Source organism: Macrobrachium rosenbergii, chromosome 49, assembly GCF_040412425.1.
Source record: "Macrobrachium rosenbergii isolate ZJJX-2024 chromosome 49, ASM4041242v1, whole genome shotgun sequence".
NCBI lineage: Eukaryota > Metazoa > Arthropoda > Malacostraca > Decapoda > Palaemonidae > Macrobrachium > Macrobrachium rosenbergii.
In genome coordinates this window covers 29,647,015-29,666,105 of record NC_089789.1, presented here as the reverse complement: position 1 = coordinate 29,666,105, position 19,091 = coordinate 29,647,015, and the positions used below count along the sequence as shown (strand labels likewise).

General features: G+C 35.8%; 1 protein-coding gene across 1 annotated transcript in view; it reads right to left on the bottom strand.

Moving 5' to 3' along the window:
- LOC136832222 (uncharacterized) overlaps window positions 1-7,695 on the bottom strand; it is a 7,806-nt gene extending 111 nt beyond the window's left edge. Inside the window, exons 1-2 of the mRNA XM_067093051.1 lie at window positions 6,167-7,695; window positions 1-75 (exon numbers count right to left, since the gene is read on the bottom strand). The exon at window positions 1-75 is cut by the window's left edge and continues 111 nt beyond it. Of these exons, the coding sequence (XP_066949152.1) occupies window positions 6-75; window positions 6,167-7,095 (999 nt within the window). The 5' untranslated portion in view covers window positions 7,096-7,695 and the 3' untranslated portion in view covers window positions 1-5. The remainder of the gene's footprint in view (window positions 76-6,166) is intronic.
- Window positions 7,696-19,091: the final 11,396 nt, after the last annotated feature.

The window sequence follows — 19,091 nt, the reverse complement described above, 5'->3', positions numbered from 1 at the left end:
CTCCGTCACCAATAACGTGGAATTAATGCACATTTAGGGTAGGCTTCGGTACACTCCCGTATATCACCGCCTCTCCTGAAAAGAAAGAAAAATGTTATTATTAATAATGCATTGTTAAGGAGCAAGCTATAGGCCCAAGTCATGAAATGGCTTGGCAAACGTCTCCAAAATGTATAATTCAGTGAAAAATCAGAGGTGTGAAAACATCAGACTGAAATTATAAAAAAGAATTAAGGACAAATAATCTGTGTATTATTACTAGTGGTGATAAAGGTGTATCTGGGCAGAATGACACGCTATATCTTTCTTTGCAATCGCTCGTGCTTGCGTACTCCTCACTCACATCTTGTCATTCTTTGGAAGTCTCTCCTTCCTTCCGTGTTCACTGGTTCCCATGGTAGGTCGTCTCTCGAGAGTTAGCAGTCACAATCTCATTTTCCCCGCCTTTTTATTGCTTCTTTAAGGTCTAGCATTAATGAGAAATTTGACCATTAGCCCTAACTCTCTCTCTCTCTCTCTCTCTCTCTCTCTCTCTCTCTCTCTCTCTCTCTCTCTCTCTCAGTGTATATATATATTTATATATATACATACACATGTATATATATGTGTATGTTTATATGTAAACATATACATATATATATATATATATATATATATATATATATATATATATATATATATATATAAATATATATAAATATATATATATATATAAGCGAATCCCACAGGAAAAAGACAGGCAGAAGTTCAGTAGTACCAAGCGCTTTCACGTTTATTGAAGCATCGTCGGGGCACAATAAACGTGAAAGCGCTTGGTACTACTGAACTTCTGGCTGTTTGTTTTCATGAAATCTCACTTATACACTAGTCACGTGCATCTACTGTGATTTTTTAAAAATATATATGTACATGTGTATATGTATGTATATGTATATATATATATATATATATATATATATATATATATATATATATATATATATATATATATATAATGTAATGTGTGTGTGTATATATATACATGTATGTATATATATATATATATATATATATATATATATATATATATATATATATATATATATATATATATATATATATATATATATATATAAATTTCTGACTCCCACGGGACCGAACCCAGTCTTTCGCGTGAGAATCAGGGCATTAGCAGTTGGGAAGCAAAGGTCATAAAGGGTAGGTCAAATAAATGTTAGTAATTCGATTGCTGATGGGTCGTGGAGTTGGGTAAAATTCGCTGGCATGTTGGGTGCTAGGAGCCCGCGCGAGAAAGACCTCAGGCAAGTAGTACTTAGGTTCCAGCTCCTTTCATGACCTTTGCTTCCGAATTGCTAACGCCCTGGACTCTCACTCGAAAGGCCTGGGTTCGGTCCCGTGGTGAGTCAGAAATTTATTTCTGTGAATCTATAGACAGATAGATAGATAGACTGATAGATATATACATGTATATATCTATACATTATATATATATATGTGTGTGTAATGTATACATATGCATTTTATATAATGTATATATATTATGTATATGTATTATATATATATTAAAATTTTTATCAGCTTTTTGGAATGAGGTTGAAATCCCAACACTCCTGCCAGCAGTGATGACCTCTAAGGCTCATTTGCCGTCGGTGACATTCAAATTCTGACCAGACTAAACGGTGCCATCTTTGCTCGCACGAAACCTGGCGATATAATGAACCGTAGGTGTGCGGGAAGTCCCAGAAGACAAATTTTTTTTAGGGCACATATCAGCTTTACCTGTGAGAACGATCTATGAAAACTACAAAACCGACCGAGTACAAGGACGTGATTATTATCAAGACAGTTAGCGTAGCAAATGGCAAAAGATCACGTACGAAGTAGACTAATTAACTAAACAAATAAATTGGAACAAAGAGTGGGAAGCCTTGTGTGGACCTGGGGATTGGCCAGCCATTTGAATGGGGACAAAGAAGTGAGCTTGTTCCAACGGTTAATAGGTGTATAAACACTGACTGCCAGGTGTTTCCAACAACTGATAGCAAGGAACGACCACTGAACAGCTGGATGATGATGTATCAAGAGCGACCGAGGTTCCTTAAGCGAACTTACTTTCTTGAAATGTTGGAATCGAGGGAATTATGAGAAATTAGAGGCTTTATAAGTTAAAAATTAAAGGAACACGTGATTATTAAAAAATGAAATTAAATAACCGCCAAACAACGTTGTAGCAAGTTGTGGGAGCCGAAGAAGCAACAGACTATCAGTATGACATAAATCACTTAGGGCACATTCCATCCCCCTGAATTATGCCGCCACAAAAAGTGGCAGTCCTCAACCACTTAATGTTTAGATTACCTTTCTCCAAGTATGATAAAAAAAATCATTAAAAAAAAAAAAGGTGAACATTCCCCAAACGTCAGAGATAGAAGCTCTAGAGAACAGGGTACTTAGACCGTGTGCCAGAAGGTCCTAGTTAACCAAATATGGATAAAAAAAAGCGATAAAGAACATTCCCTTGATGTGCTCTTGTACAGACCAAGTGGGGTAATGCGTACTTCCGTGCCCCCTTGCTTTCCGGCTGTTATTCTTGGCAAGGCGCGCGTCTCCTGCCAATACCCAGGGCATCAAGTGCCCCCTGTCGCTTGTTTTTGTATTTGCCTTTATGAATTTTCGTTTTAAAAGGAATCGTTCTTGCGCCCATTCAAAAAATTTCAACTGGCAGTGAATAATATCATTTACAGTTTTATATTCGTGAACATTCAGTTAAACAGGAATCATCGCTTCATTTTTCCTCTTTGTAAAATGGTCGGTCGATTAGGAATGATCTAATCAGGAGCATTTTCATATCATAAATGTCACATTCATAAAGAATCATAAAATTTTATGTTAAGAGTGAGTTCCTCATTGGACGGGTTGGTATCGTTCTCGGCTAGCACTCTGCTGGGCCCGCGTTCGATTCTCCGACCGGCCAGTGAAGAATTAGAGAAATTTATCTCTGGTGATAGAAATTCATTTTTCGTTACAATGTGGTTCGGATTCCACAATAAGCTGTAGGTCCCGTTGCTAGGTAACCAATTGGTTCTTAGTCACGTAAAATAAATCTAATCATTCGGGCCAGCCCTAGGAGAGCTGTTAATCAGCTCAGTGGTCTGGTTAAACTAAGGTATACATAACTTATGTTAAGAGTAAACGTTAACATTTTTTCTTCTTAAATGAACTTGTTCGTTTTCGAAAATGTTTAAACATCAATGATTAAGAGACATTTCTCAAGATGCAGTTCCGGCTAATTAGGCTGTATTTCGCTGGAAAAATAAAGAAATTCAATTAATAATGTAAAACCCGTAATTCATTTCAGATAAGGCCCTTAGAAACAATTTGCTTCAAACTGAATCTGAGAATAATTAGTCGTAACAACGTAGCTTGAAATAGGCTCAATCAAATAATTATGTGCCTCATTTTCAGCTAGACTTGAAATCTGCAGTATATTCACTTATTTATTTCATATTGATAACTTTCTCGTACATCACTTCAATGGAAGCAGAGTTATGGTACAAAATAACGACACATATTCACTTCAAACACGAGTAGTTAATAAAACGCACTTCGGTTCAAACAGGTTATCTTCAATAGTGAACTGTTTTTACGCCATTTCTACTTAATAAACATCAGATATCTCTCTAAGTGGGTCTTCTTGTGAGTAGTAAAGTATTCTTACTTCAAGCATGCCTTGTTAATAAGAATTAACAGTTAGTTATTGAAGTAAAAAGCGAACCCTTATAGGCAATTAAAATGGTGCGTGCGGACCAGAAATTTATCTATGCAAAAAATGAGACATTAGAATTTAGAGCCGTTCAAGTAGTCGCAAAGTGAAAAGTGTTCCTTAAACACACACGGTTAGTCTTCACTTTTGAACACAAAAGAAAATGAGTAGCAGTAATGGTAGTAGGAGCATCGTACCTTTGCCATGAAAAATAGAATCCAGGTAAAAAAGTCACGGGGGAAAAAAATCACATTAATCGTATCCACCTTTGCGGCGTGTTCAGTACAAGCCCGTTGGGGATGACCGTAAAAACATAAACAAAAGACTGCAAATATAAAGATAATGACCCCCAAGAAATGTTAGTCCTAGATAACGATCCCCGAAAACCCTTGAGGGTCACTATCTAGGAAAGATCCTAAAATATTTTCCGTGTTATTACTTTAATTGCTTTAATTGCCACCATAAATTAATGTGGTTTTTTTTCCAGTGACTTTTTTTCCTAGCCAAAATTGTGACTTTTTTACCTAGCCAAAATTGTGACTTTTTTTTTCCTAGCCAAAATTGTGACTTTTTTTTTCCTAGCCAAAATTGTGACTTTTTTTCCTAGCCAAAATTGTGACTTTTTTTTTTCCTAGCCAAAATTGTGACTTTTTTCTTGTGATTTTTTTCCTGTGACTTTATTACGGCCACCGAAAAATGACAGTAAGTTCCTCCTCAATATACGCTACTTGTCACGCCGAGGCTCGAATTAAAGTACCTTCATTTTTCTTGTCTGTATAGGGGCCGGCGGTGAGAGGCTGGCCCCGGGCTAGATGACGACTAGTCTAAATGGGGGCTTCGCTACCTGTACACTTGTTAATACACGAAAAACAAATAGTTGTAGGGTATATATAAAACTCATTGCGTTTATGATCATCAGTAGTTGTGAACTGAATACTGAAAATACATTTTCATCCTTCTCATATATATATATATATATATATATATATATATATATATATATATATATATATATATATAAAATGTAGTGTGTGTGTTGTGTGTATGTGTACGTGTGTATGTATAATAAAAATATATATATGTATATATATATATGTATATATATATATGTATATAATTATATGCATATAATATATACATATATATATACAGTATATGTATATATATATATATATATATATATATATATATATATATATATATATGTGTGTGTGTGTGTGTGTGTGTGTATACATATATGTGTGTGTGTGCGTGTCTGTGTGATAAGTATCTGCACAGTACCTTGTCTTGTCTTGCGCGCGAATTACTATCTTACTCTAAAAATACTTGCTCTTTTGTGCTCTTTACCGGCAAGTATGGCGCCTGTTACTCCCTGTGTTGTACCTTCCCTCATTTCAACTTAGTTTGATTTGACTGGTCGCTCAATAAACAAAACTGTTTATTAATGAGTAAAAAAGCCACAATAATGTAACTGATAATCTGTATTTTTTTATTAAGATACAAAAATTTTATACAAAAGGGATAAAAACAAGGGAGCTTTCGACCGTTTGCGCAACGGTCCTCTTCAGCCAAGAGGACCGTTGCAAACGGTCGAAAAGCCCTTGCTTTTATCCCCTTTTTTGTATAAAAATTATTTTGTATCTTAAAAACAAAACTTTTTTGTATAAAAAAAAACAGTTTATCAATTACATTATTGTGGCTTTTTTACTCATTATTTTCGATCACAATATAGTGATGCTTCACAGAAAAGCGTTCATCTCCGGAAGTGATCTACCATCATAATAGGATAAAGAGTAAAGTTTGCTATAAACATCATGGCTTTTGTTATTTATAATGAATATAATAGACGGATAACTCTTAAGTTTTTATAAAATCCACCATCCTTTGAGTAGGGATACAGTCAGAGGAGACTACAACATAGTATAGAAATCTGACTATTAAAATGATAAAGTTAATTAAAGGGGTCTGAAGCAAAGAAATAAGATACTCAGTATTTTTTAAGAGTGGTCTAATGATTTTGTATCACCCTGTTACAATACGAATACCTCAGGAAAAGTTTATTTTGTAAAAGTCTTTATTATTATTATTATTATTATTATTATTATTATTATTATTATTATTATTATTATTACTGGCAATCAACATGCAAAGCAAGATGCCAAATCACCCAATGCTTACACGTGAAAAGTATAGAAAATATGTAAAAGAAAATAATACATTGTGTAGGTACAGTATATGCATACATACCCAACCACACCACACACACACACACACACACACACACACACACACACACACACACACTTAAACTGCACAGAGCCACCCAAAATTTAAAGCGAACACCTTAACCTTAAATCGTAAAAATAACGCAACAAAGGCAGGACAGGGAGCGAACAAACTCACGTGCTGAGCATGCGGGCACCTTCACACACCAGCCACCTGGCGCAGGCTTGGTTGGCAGCCACTCTGCTTATCCACTTGGCAAAGACCCCAACCGATGCCCCAAAACGAGCTCTTGTTCTTTGGCTCTTCCCTGAATCATCGTCGTTTCTCCACAGATTTCCCTCCGCGTGGTTGAGGAAACTCCAGGGGTCGTCGAACTCGTCCAGGGGAAATCCGGTCAAGCTAAAAGGGACGTTTCCCAGCGAGTGTTTTGGCTTTCTTATGCCGATATGGTGACTTAGCCGGTGCAGAAGTGGGTTCTCCTCAGCTCCTCCTCCTGTTCCTCCTCCCCCTTCTTCTTCTTCTTCTTCTTCTTCTTCTTCTTCTTCTTCTTCTTTATCATAAAATAAAACGAATTCCTTTTTAACCTGCGTAGCCTTACTGTTACCTTCCGGACGTGACCCGCGCTCGTAAATTTCGTCAGGGACACAAAAACACCGACTGCCGATCCCTTTCCTCGTTTTTACGTCGTTTTTTCCACGAATTCCGTCGTTCTCGTTTAGGACTCTATTATTCTCGTCTTTCTCTTTCTCTTCTGCCTTTCTCCCTTTCTCCTCCACCTCTTCTAGAAATCCCCTTCCATTTGTAAATCTGTTGCCAGGGCTTCCGACGGCATTATCAAACATACTTCCCACCATTTCCAACATGTCTAACTCATCAATGTTTCGGTAACTCCTCGCTGCTGGGCCATTGACGTTATTATTGTTATTATTGTTATTGTTGTTGTTGTTATTATTGTTATTGTTGTTGTTATTGAGGTTGACGATGTTAATAGCCACTTCCAGCAATATCAGCATCATGTTGATGAAACCAAAGTAAGAGAAGTCGTTGCGTTGGGGACAAGGCGACTTATAAGACATTCTTTTGCTCAGTGTCCGGACAGATGACATCACGAAGTTTTGTTAGGCGCATTTATATATTTCCAACGCTTTGTTTTGGTAATGTTACGAGTCCCTTGGCACTATTTGGTTCTTATTCGTCCACTTTCGAAATTTATAAGCACAATTTATAAACAGTGTGTCTATCTGTTTGCGATATAATCCAATTGTCGTATTTCAAAGCACTAGGTCTATGTTATTAGTATCGACCTTGACATATAATTATATTATAAGCGATACGTCGATGCAATGTCACATCACAAGAACTGGCAGCGCTTTGTAAACCGATAAGCCACTTGAGATATTTTCTTGTTTTGTCATTTTTACGAAAAAATCACCAGAGCAGAATAGACACCGATCAAGATACAACTGCTGGCAGAAGTTCCTTATAGTCTCGACTACTTTGGACGTTGCCTTTCGTGTCCGTAAAATTCAACAGCGAAGGAAAACACACAACAACACGTAGAGAGCTTCTGAAGAGTGTCTTGTCAGCCGACACTTGATCTTGACCGTTACTGGCCGTTACCTCGCCCGTTACGCGGAGGGATTCCACGAGAGCTTAACGGAGAGCGGAGCTTTCCCGTTGGACAAGCTTGTGAACGGGAAAGCCGCGCTCGGTGTTTTGTTTGTGTTGGGCCACTGACGGCGATGACTCATATATCGTTGCGCGTAAAGTGCGCGGTAGCTTATATGCATTTATGCGTCTACGACTAGTAACGTTTTAAAGAACTCATCTTTCTCGGCGTACTATACAGGAGTGATACACGTGATTGTATGTATGTATATATATATATATATATATATATATATATATATATATATATATATATATATATATATATATAATTACATTTGCGCTTACGTATGGGTACCATCGTCTGGTGGGGTTACGATCAAGGTCAGTCTGTTGTAGCAGCCTTATCCCCAGAGACTCAATGAGTGGTTAATGTTGACCACTTCATACACCAACACAGAAGGTTCTCCAGACACTCTGGTCCCATCTTGCAAGCACTCTGTGAATTTTCGCGTTCATCTCATCAAGGTAATGATCAGATATGTCTTTAACCATCCTATTCTAATCATAACATCCATGAACTGAGAAATAATCTAGGCAACTCTGTTTCCTGTCATCATATTTTCTCTTCTTCAGACGTTGAAGAATGCTGTTCTGTGCCAAACCCAAGTATTTCCAACAATGAAGCCTCATATCTATCAAAGTTATACAAAATTCTCTCCATTCTCATTTATCCCCTGAACTCTTTAGCTACTAACTACACCACCTTTCAATTTGTCACCTATCATTGCATCTACATCACCTAGCACAGCTTCCCTTTTTTTATTTTGCAGACCCAGGCTGACTTAGACTCACGAAAAATTCTCTCTTTAACTTTCTTTTCCACTTCAGGACCATATTCTCACCTAGGGAATCCTCTGCAGTCTTTCTAAGCTTTCAAATGCTGCCCCTTCCCCAGCTTTGAATTCCTCAGCAATCCTAGATACAATTACTCTTTGTCCTCACAAGCCATCCCAGTCTTATATCTGTCTATCTATCTGTCTTCTTATCTATCTAATTATCGATGTGTCTTTATTTATCTATCTGTCTATATATCTATATATATATATTATATATATATATACATATATATATATATATATATATATATATATATATATATATATATATATATATATATGTTGTGTGTGTGTGTGTGTGTGTGTACACCTGTGAAAGTGGCCCGTGACCGGACGAACGGACGGAATAAGCGGAGAAAGATCAGGTTTGAAAAGATCTCGGTTTACCAACTCTCACCCTTTTAAAGAGATTAGTGGGACACTGGGTTCGAGAGTTCAGCCTGGTGGCCTCAGTTTCCCCCTCCTCCTCCTCCTCCCCATCCCCTTCCCCTTCCCCCATCCTCTCTCTCATTTTCCTCCCTCCTCCTCTTCCTCTTCCTCCTCCTTCCTCTCCCTTTCCAGACCCTTTCCCTCCCATTCTCTCTCCCTCGCATTATCATCCTCATCTCTCAGTCGATTAATTTAAAGGTAATTATGTCTTCTTCATATTATTATTATTATTATTATTATTATTATTATTATTATTATTATTATTGATAAATCACACATAAAAGTGCACTATTAACCGTAAAGTAAAATTGCAGAAAATAATAAAAAAACTCTTACACGATGTTTCCTGTATTTCTATATAAATAGTACTTAGGCTATTTGGATGATAATGATAACGTTACAGACAATAATTATTATATTAATAAAACCAGTTATTTCAGCTGTTGTTAAATGACATCCAAAGTAATATAACCATTTAAGAGTAAAAATAAATTCTCTTACAGAAAAGTAGAGAATTTGCGAATTTCCAAATGGAATTTCGAAAGAGCAAAAAAAATTATATTACAGAAAAATAAGGATTTGGCTAATTTCCAAATGGAAATTCGAAAAAAGAAAAAACCTGTGAAGAATGAAAAAATATATATATATATCACTGAAAAGTAAGGAATTGACTAATTTCCAATGGAATTTCGAAAAAAAACCTTTGAAGAGTAAAAAAAAATATATACCACAGAAAAGTAAGGAACTGGCTAATTTCCAATGGAATTTCGAAAGAAAAATAACCTTTAAAGAGTAAAAGAAATTCTCTTATAGAAAATTAGAGAATTGGCGAATTTCCAATGGAAATTCGAAAGAAAAATAACCCTTGAAGAGTTAAAAAAAATTATATCACAGAAAAGTAGGTAACTGTCAAATTTCCAAACGGAATTTAAAAAGATAACCTTTGAAGAGTAAAAAAAAAAACAATCTCTTACAGAAAAGTAAATAGCTTAGCGAATTTATAAACGGAATTTCGAAATATAAATAACCTTTGAAGAGTAAAAAAAAAAAAATCTTACAGAAAAGAAAGGAATTGGCGAATTTCCAAACGGAATTTCGAAATTAGGATTCCTTCAGTCCTATTGTGAAGAATTTCTTCCGTGCAGAAGCGAGAAGTCATCGAACTTGAGGTCAGAACTGATACGTTATTTGAAATAGAAGAGGATTCGTGGGGAAGCGATGGCCTAAGTGGCGGCATCACTCATGCGATCAGGTTATGAATAACGGAAAATAACCTCTCTCTCTCTCTCTCTCTCTCTCTCTCTCTCTCTCTCTCTCTCTCTCTCTCTCTCTCTCTCTCATTCTTTCTCTTTCTTCCAGTTGACCAGTTTTTGTCTCAGTCACTCAGTCAGTATCTCTCTCTCTTTCTCCCTCTCCATCAAAACCTCTGTATATATATATATATATATATATATATATATATATATATATATATATATATATATATATATATATATATATATCTCTGATATATATATATATATATATATATATATATATATATATATATATATATATATATATATATTTTTTTATATTTTATATATAGATAATCAGTCCACTAATTTCATCTCTCTCTCTCTCTCTCTCTCTCTCTCTCTCTCTCTCTCTCTCTCTCTCTCTCTCTCTCTCTCTCTGTGCACGACAAAACCATATATTTGTATTTACAAACTGTAATCCTGGTCAGTGGTGAATGTGAACAGTTGGTGAGTAACTAGTGTATATATATATATATATATATATATATATATATATATATATATATATATATATATATATATATATTATCTATATGTATATATATGTGTAAATTTTTTGATTATTGGACAATTCATCCATATTTCTTCCCATTTATTACTATACTTGAAGATATTAACATGGTTTATAGTTAATACCTGATTGCAACTTGTAAATTTACAACCTCTACAAGAGAAGTTATTTTACTTTTCCCTTGTTCGTTGGGCGTTTGTTTAGGGCGAAAATTCATCAAAATCTCCTTAACTAATAATGACAGTGAACTATCATTTTATTTGCGATCTTGGAACGAGAGAGAGAGAGAGAGAGAGGATATTTGGTTAAGTGAAGAGTAAGTTAAGCGATAAACTCACATATTCATCAAATTATTTATATATATTTTTATTATTTTTCTCTGCTTTCTCCTCTCTTTCGCTACATCACCAGCTGTGACACACAACAGTCGACTAACCACCAGGTATACTCGACATTGCTGCTGTCATCTCAAACGTACTGGGATCATTGGGAATGTGCCCATATTGTTACTTCCTTACCTGGGATTGGACACGGTTTTTTTTTAAGAGAAACAGTTTCACCAAAAAAGTTGTCAAGGGAATTTTAACGTGAAAGACTGTGGCATAAACAAGGAAGTGTAATTTACCGTTGCTCTACAAACCTTCGAAAGAACAAGAATTGTCATGGGCGAAACATCATAAAATTATTGCATCACTGATTGTTAGAGTCCCAAGTGAAGTTTGCTTCAGGGATATGAGAGGTCCTGATTAAGTCCCACTAAAAAAAAAAAGGGGGGGCGGATATTGGGTAATGATAAAGCCTCAGGAATAGACAGTGTTATGATTAAGTCCCAGTAGGTCTACGATCAAGCGTCAAGAAATAAGGTGTCTACCAAGGTCAAGTCTTTAGACCCTGATGTCTACAGTCAAGTAAATTTAGGCCTGTGGTAAAATCTTAGGCAATATGTCTGCCATCAAGTTTCAGTCTACGATGACATCCAGGAAACAGTAAAGCTACAAGTATGTTACAGGAAAAAAAACAGGTGTTTGATCTGGTTCTAGTAACACTTATGATAAGACCAAGGCAATGGGAGGCATACGATTAAGTCCTAGAAAATGGAAGATATATTGTTATTACTATCACTGCTATTATTAACATTACTATTACACGCCAGGCTGGAACCCTAAGTGAAGAGAGAAAGACTGCTTACAAGCCCAAGGGCATCAATAGAGAAAGCAGCCAAATAAAAAGAAAGAAGTTAATGAGAGGTAAAGGATAAACTGCGGTTGAGAAGTAGCAGAGAAAATAATAAGGTAGATAACAACATTAAATGAAAGTAATAGATAACAAGTAAACTGTGAAGTGAGACTGACGTCAGCCTGCAAAACAAAAAAGCATTTGGTCCAAGTTGTAATGATTCAACTACAAGGTGAGTAAGCATATCCACAACCAGGTAACACCAAGAACAAACTTGTAGAAAACTGCCAGAAATTATTTGTATCTTGTAGTATACGGTGGAAGGTACGGTCTGTGAAGATCTAAAAGCAAAGGTTGATTAGACCTAAGGAAAATATTATACAGCATGCACTATTGTCTAATTGACCGACGGTGCCTGATATTAATAGCAAGATCAGGGATAAGAATAAAATAGAACTCAAAGTTATTGCTGAAGACTAAGCAGGGAACAATATTTAAAAGATGGAAGACAAAAAATGGATAACATTTCCCCTGGACAGACAGGGCTACAAAAATCTTGAAAGATTTCCTCAACATAACGAATTTTTCTTGTAGCTGAAGGAGAGAGAGAGACCGAACACGATTTTTGCCAAGCCAAAGAATTTTGCCATCAGGAATGAGTTGCGTGTATTTAAGGAAACACTACAATGCAAGATTTGGGTGCGGGGTCCAAATCCTGATTCAACTAACAAATTTAATTTGAGTTTTGTTAGTTTTTCTAGGCTCCAGACGTGTGATGTGTGCAAACGAAGCCCAGAAAATGGAACCAATTACAATTATTTTTATATATTTTATTTTTATATATAAGTATGAGATGCTTACTGTTAAGTCGCAGGAAATAGGAGCTCTGTGATAATAGACAGGGACGCTTCACACAAAACCACAAGGAATTGGTTGTAGGAGATCACACCTAGCAAATAATCATTGATGATAAACCCCGCAGGGAGGTATTGCCGTCAGTGCACCTGATGCGGTGCACTGTAGGCATTACTTAAGGTTCTTTGCAGCGTCCCTTCGGCCAGTAGCTGCAGCCCCTTTCATGCCTTTTGCTGTACCTCCATTCACATTCTCTTTCTTCCATTACTTTCTACCCTCTCCTACTGTCAATTTTTCCTTTCAGCGCTGAATGACCTGGTAGCTCCCAGCGCTTGGCCTTTGGCCTTAATTTTATATTCTATTTTATTAATAATAAAGTTCTCCCCAGGAAACTTATATAATTTAATTCCTAAGTAAAGACCATATTTTTAACGTGGCCCAAAAAATCTTATGACTGACTTTTCGTCTCCTCGTTCTGTTTTTCATGGGAAACTTTACCTTCGCTGAAAAATGATAGCCTGTCGTTTAAGTACGAATCATCATCTCACATTTCAAATGGGAACTCATTTCACTTCACGTCTGTCCTTCACGCCAGCTGACCAACTTTAGCAGTTCTACAAAAAAAAAAAAAAAAGAATAGCGTTTTAGGAGACTCCCGTTCAGTAACGAAATGCATAACATTTTAAAGGTAGTGATTTGGGTTTTGCTTTTGCAATACGTGGGATTCCCCTTAGGGAGGTAGTGTCATCAGAGCACCTCACGCGGTGCACTGTAGGCATGATTTATGGTTCATTATAGCGTCCCTTCGTCCGTATCCTCTTTCTTCCATCTTACTTTCCTCAACCTTCTCCTAACAATTGTTTCATAGTCTACCGAGAGGTTTTCCTACTGTTACACCTTTCAGACCTTTACTCTCAATTTTCCTTTCAGCGCTGAATGACCTCAAAGGTCCCAGCGGTTGGCCTCTGGCCTAAATCTCACATTCCAGTTCCAGTAATTGAGATTGCAAGAGACTAACCTTTTTTAAGCTTGGAAGTCTAGCATGAACGGAGGTAAAATCGACGACCTCTAAGATACGAATTTCTCCCGCCTGTGAATCACAGGATGAAAAATTGCTGATCATCTATTGACCTCGGCGCTGCCTTCTGTAGTCCTTGTTAAAATATAAACTTAATAAAGGTTTATAACATTGCATGAAGCATGTGTCGTACTTTACATTTCTCTGTCTGCTTTTATCTAAATTAAATAACGTTTGTTGTTTTTGTGCGTGAGACATCATTCAGATTAACTACCTTTTTTTTTTGCTTGAATCTTTTACCTGAAAAATACTAGTTTGTTTTAAGTAAACCTTCAGGCATTTCTCACTCGGCTTAAATCAACCGGTTCCTGTGAAGTTCACCTGTCTCGCTACTGATACTACTTGTTTGGAAACTAAAAATAGTAAAAAAAAAAGTTAATAGAGCCTTAGTGGTCTCGAGTTTTTTTTTTTATTGGCGTCAGGAGAAATCTGTTGACCCTTATTTCTGATTTTCCTTCTCTGTCCGCACTTTCGCACACACACAGAGAGAGAGAGAGAGAGAGAGAGAGAGAGAGAGAGAGAGAGATTACAGCTTTTCTCTGTCATTGGATTATAAGGCATCGTGAACTAAATCATCTTAAGCTTCTAAGCGTAATTAATAACAAGAGCTGGATCATGCTTCCATTAAGTTTAGGTTATATTTTCCACACTAAGCTGCCTTTCTATCTCCGAGAGCACCTTCAAACTTTTATTTTCTCTGGGAGATTCTGCTGACATCATTCTTAAATGAAATACGGTTTTAATCTCAGGATTGAAACACCACTTTCTTTTGCTTATCATCTGCTTTCTATTTTCCGCATGGACTTCAGGTCACCCCTTTCCACTCACTTTCTCTCTTGTTTGTGTCTCCTGCCATTTTCTCTTTGTTTCCTGTCAGCTTTGTATAATTTTCCTCTGTTTTCTACGAACTTTCTTCTTCTTATACCTGTCTCTATTTAGTTAAAGGCACTATCTGCTCAAATCTCTCATAGCTTTCGCCAGTCTACCTACATTAAGAGATGTTGCTAATTTGAGCCCTGTGATGTTGAACAACATTTTGAGAAAGCTTTGCAAATTATATAGCTGTATAATAAATAAATGAATATATATATATATATATATATATATATATATATATATATATATATATATATATATATATAGATATATATATATAATATATTATATATAGATATATATCTATATATATATATATATATATATATATATATATATATATCTATATATATATATATATATATATATATATATATATATATATATATATATATATATATATATATATTTATTCAAATTTATACGAGCAACATAAACTGATATATGAGAAGTTATGTTACTTTACCATGTCATAAATCTTCCATGAAAGGTCACCGAAGGCCAACAGAACACTGATGGGAAATGTTAGCGCAATCTTGTATCTTGGGAGAAAGCTTTTCCAATTCGCTGTCAACTGATTTCGGATATCGAGTGTTTTCCGTCATCGATCTGAAAAAGATATGGTTAAGTTTTATATTGATGAATCATACTGCTAGAATATTTATTTAAGAGGCACACACCCCATACATAAAAATATATTCATTATTGTGTATATATATATATATATATATATATATATATATATATATATATATATATATATATATATATATATGTGTGTGTGTGTGTGTGTATGACGCCATACGATAGCTTGCGTAAATTAAATTGGCACCCAAATTATGTATGACAATGTCTTCTGAACTCAACAAAAATATCTTTTTATTGAAGAGACAGGCAACCTTTCAGCTACGTAGAGACTTTATTTGCTTCTTATTATAATGAAGTAAGCTTCGTAAGTCAAGTGTTCTTATAGAATTATTTGAAATAATCATGAATTACTTAAAGTCCTTCAATACATTAAGGAAATACAAAGATGCATTTGAAAATCCAGGAGAGAGAGAGAGAGAGAGAGAGGAAGTCCCATAAAAAAGGAAGTACAAAGGTATCTCTGAGTGGGTAACATATCGTTCAGTATCATAAGGGATGTCTTGTCTAAGTTTCAGATAGTATCAGTATATCTTACCTATTAAGACAATTCTAAGTTTTGTTTGGAGTTTCACCACCATATTCTACTACTTAAGTTTGAACTTTTTATATATAAATCCTTGCAATTCGTAGGTACGTGAGAAATTTTGGAAGTCACCCGAAATGATGATAAAAAAGATATCATAATGAAAAACGGTAACATTCGCCTGGCAAAAAAGCGGTTTTCCCCCAAAGAGGGTGCTACGCATTTGATGTTAGCGGCTACTGAAATATTCATCCCGTCAATGCTAAATCAGAGGTAAACCGCCTGTGATGACAAAAAAAAAAAAATAAAATAAAATCTACAGTCACACACATCAGCGGCTTATGAACTCACTCTTTCCAACAGCTCCCCCCTCCCTTCCTTCCAACCCCAAGACTTGCTTAGTTCTGTAGTTACTGCATTGAACTGAATATCCCATAATTCAACAGCAGTAACAATGGCAATAATATTAATGTTTTGGTGTTTAGGAAGGCGATAAAAACTGCGTTGAAACAAAAAAGTTAAGCATACCATAGTTTAACCAGACCACTGAGCTGATTAGCAGCTCTCCTATGAGCTGGCCCGAAGGATTAGACGTACTTTACGTGGCTAAGAACCAAACTGCGTTGAAATTCATAGGGTTGATGAGATCATCAAGGTAACGTTGTTGGCTTTGCAAGAGTGTCAGGGTTAAACGGAAATAAAGAAGAGTTTGGATGGTTGCTACTTTTGATTCATTTAAAAAATGTCAATGCTTCTTTGTCATTGGTAGCAGGTTAATGTCCTCTGTTATCATGTCACTAGCAGTTAGCTGATGTCCAGCATCATCTTGTCCTTGGCAGTTGACCAATGTCTAGTCTTATTTTTCTTTTATACCTGGCTAATTTAGCCTTACCCTGTCCAACTGGTTTAAGTTTAGTCTTTCTTTATCTCAGGTAGCTTGACAGTGTCTAATCTTGAATCGTAATAGGCTGCAGTTCAGCGTCAAATCTGACCTTGATGTCTTTTGCAGCTGGTTTATGTTTAGTCTTTATTTATCCTTTGTGGCTTGACAGTGTCTAATCTTGCACTGCCCTAAGCTGCTGTCCAGTAACCAGTATTACCTTGTTGTCCTTGGCAGCCGGTTTATATAGGCTTACTTTATTCACCGTAGCTGTTCAGTGCCCAGCCTTAATTTGACCTTGGCGGCTGTCTTGGTAGATGTCTAGTATCTATACTAGATCGTATCTTACTGCTACATCCATTATTATATATATATATATATATATATATATATATATATATATATATATATATATTATATAATATATATATATATTATATAATATATATAGCCTATATTTATATATGCATACACATATGCAGAGAGGGGAAGGGGAGAGAGAGAGAGAGAGAGTTGTGTGAATGTGTATATAATCATAGGCCATTATGTACTGAACTGAAGCATTAAGTAATTCTGTGGTAAAGTAATCACAAATTACTCGAAACACGTGAAAACTGCAAATGTTACCTTAAGGTTACAAGAAAATGGCGTTTTGCTGCAATTGCGGTTATACATCCCAGTATTGCCACACACCCGGGTGATTTCCTACTTTCGAAAAGGTATCCTAATATGTATTTTTTCAAGCCGCTTTCTATAATCTTCTTGTTCTGTGTCCTTCTTTTCTTTTTACATTTGCACTTCCCGCCAATTTGAGAAGCGGCGTCAATACGTGAAGCCACAGAACGACCGTTGTTGGAATCAAGCGAAATCTCGCTTGGGTAAACGAAGTCTTCAGTAACCGTTAGTTCAGGGTATTTGAATTCTTTGCCGATAGGGAAGTCTCTGCCATTCATGTTGTCGTTGTTGTTGTTGTTATTATCGTCGTTGTTATTATTGTTATCGTTATTATTGTTATTGTTAATGTTAATGCTAATGATATTGAGGGCTAGCTGAGAGCCAATCATGAGAAATGCGATGTAACCCAAGGGGTCGAATGTGTTCGGACAGTAACCGTCTCTCTTGATAATGTCGTGTGCTGTCACTTCCATATCTGATGAAGTCGTGGGGATTTTCTCTCCTGAAATGTGACGTAATAAAATCCTGTCCACCTTTTGCCTGGAAACAGGTATCCTCAGTCAGTCATCAAAACAAACGTTTCGAAAATTAAATGAGAACGAGGAACTGTATAAATGTTAATCCCAAGCACTTTTTATAAGACACGCTTAAGCGGTAGGACTTAACAAGGCCTCCTTGCTACTATCTTTTTTTTTTTTTTTTTTTTTTTGCCAATCTGACCTTCTAGAGTTGTTCTTGTATATGATGTCAGTCTAAGAATTAATTAAGAATATGTTGCGGTGAGTGTCCACTACTTTTGTATAATCCACAGTCCTAACATTTTCTTTCCTTGTCGGGAAGACAGAAAATCAAATCACTCTAAATCATCACGTCCTCTGCATGAGAAGAAAGAGGGAAGATGATAATAGCGTAATGTTCGTGCCGGCGGGTAATCTATATTCCGTAGGTGAATGGAGAACTGACCCTCAGTCAGATGTAGGTTTGAAGGTCCACAATGCCGTAGCGTATCATACAAAATAGTGGTGTTATTGAAATTCACGAAACATCTAATATCACCTCGATTCCCTTCACTTCTTTAGCTAGCCTTCCTCTTCGAAGACTCTTATTACTTCTCGAATGAACTTCACATTGGAAGACTTAAGCTTGGGACTCTCAGGTGAATTTTTATTACTTCTCGAGTGAACTTTACATGGAAGACTTAAGCCTGGGACTCTCAGGTGAATGTTCACAGTGAATCACCAAGCTTGACAGTTTTAGTTAGATTTTTACTTAGAAAACTCAAGCTTGACATTTTCCAAGATAATTTATCTCATCGGAAATTCAAGCCTGCTACTTTTCAGGTGAATCTTAATTCAGAAAACTCAAGCACGGTACATTTCACCTGAAAATTTTCTCGGAAACCTTGAAATTTTCACTTGAATACCCCAAGCTTCATACTTTTTGGTAATTTTTCACACGCAAAACTCCGTCTTGATATGCTATTCATAGAAGAGCACTTTTAGGATTACTGAATTAATTTTCAATCGGTAAAATCAGACCTCATATATAATTTTTTCATTTGCTTCACATGAATTCACTGATCATTAGGAATAACTCAGTTTATTTGGAAATGAATTTACTTATGGCGGAGACGTTCTTTTTCAGTG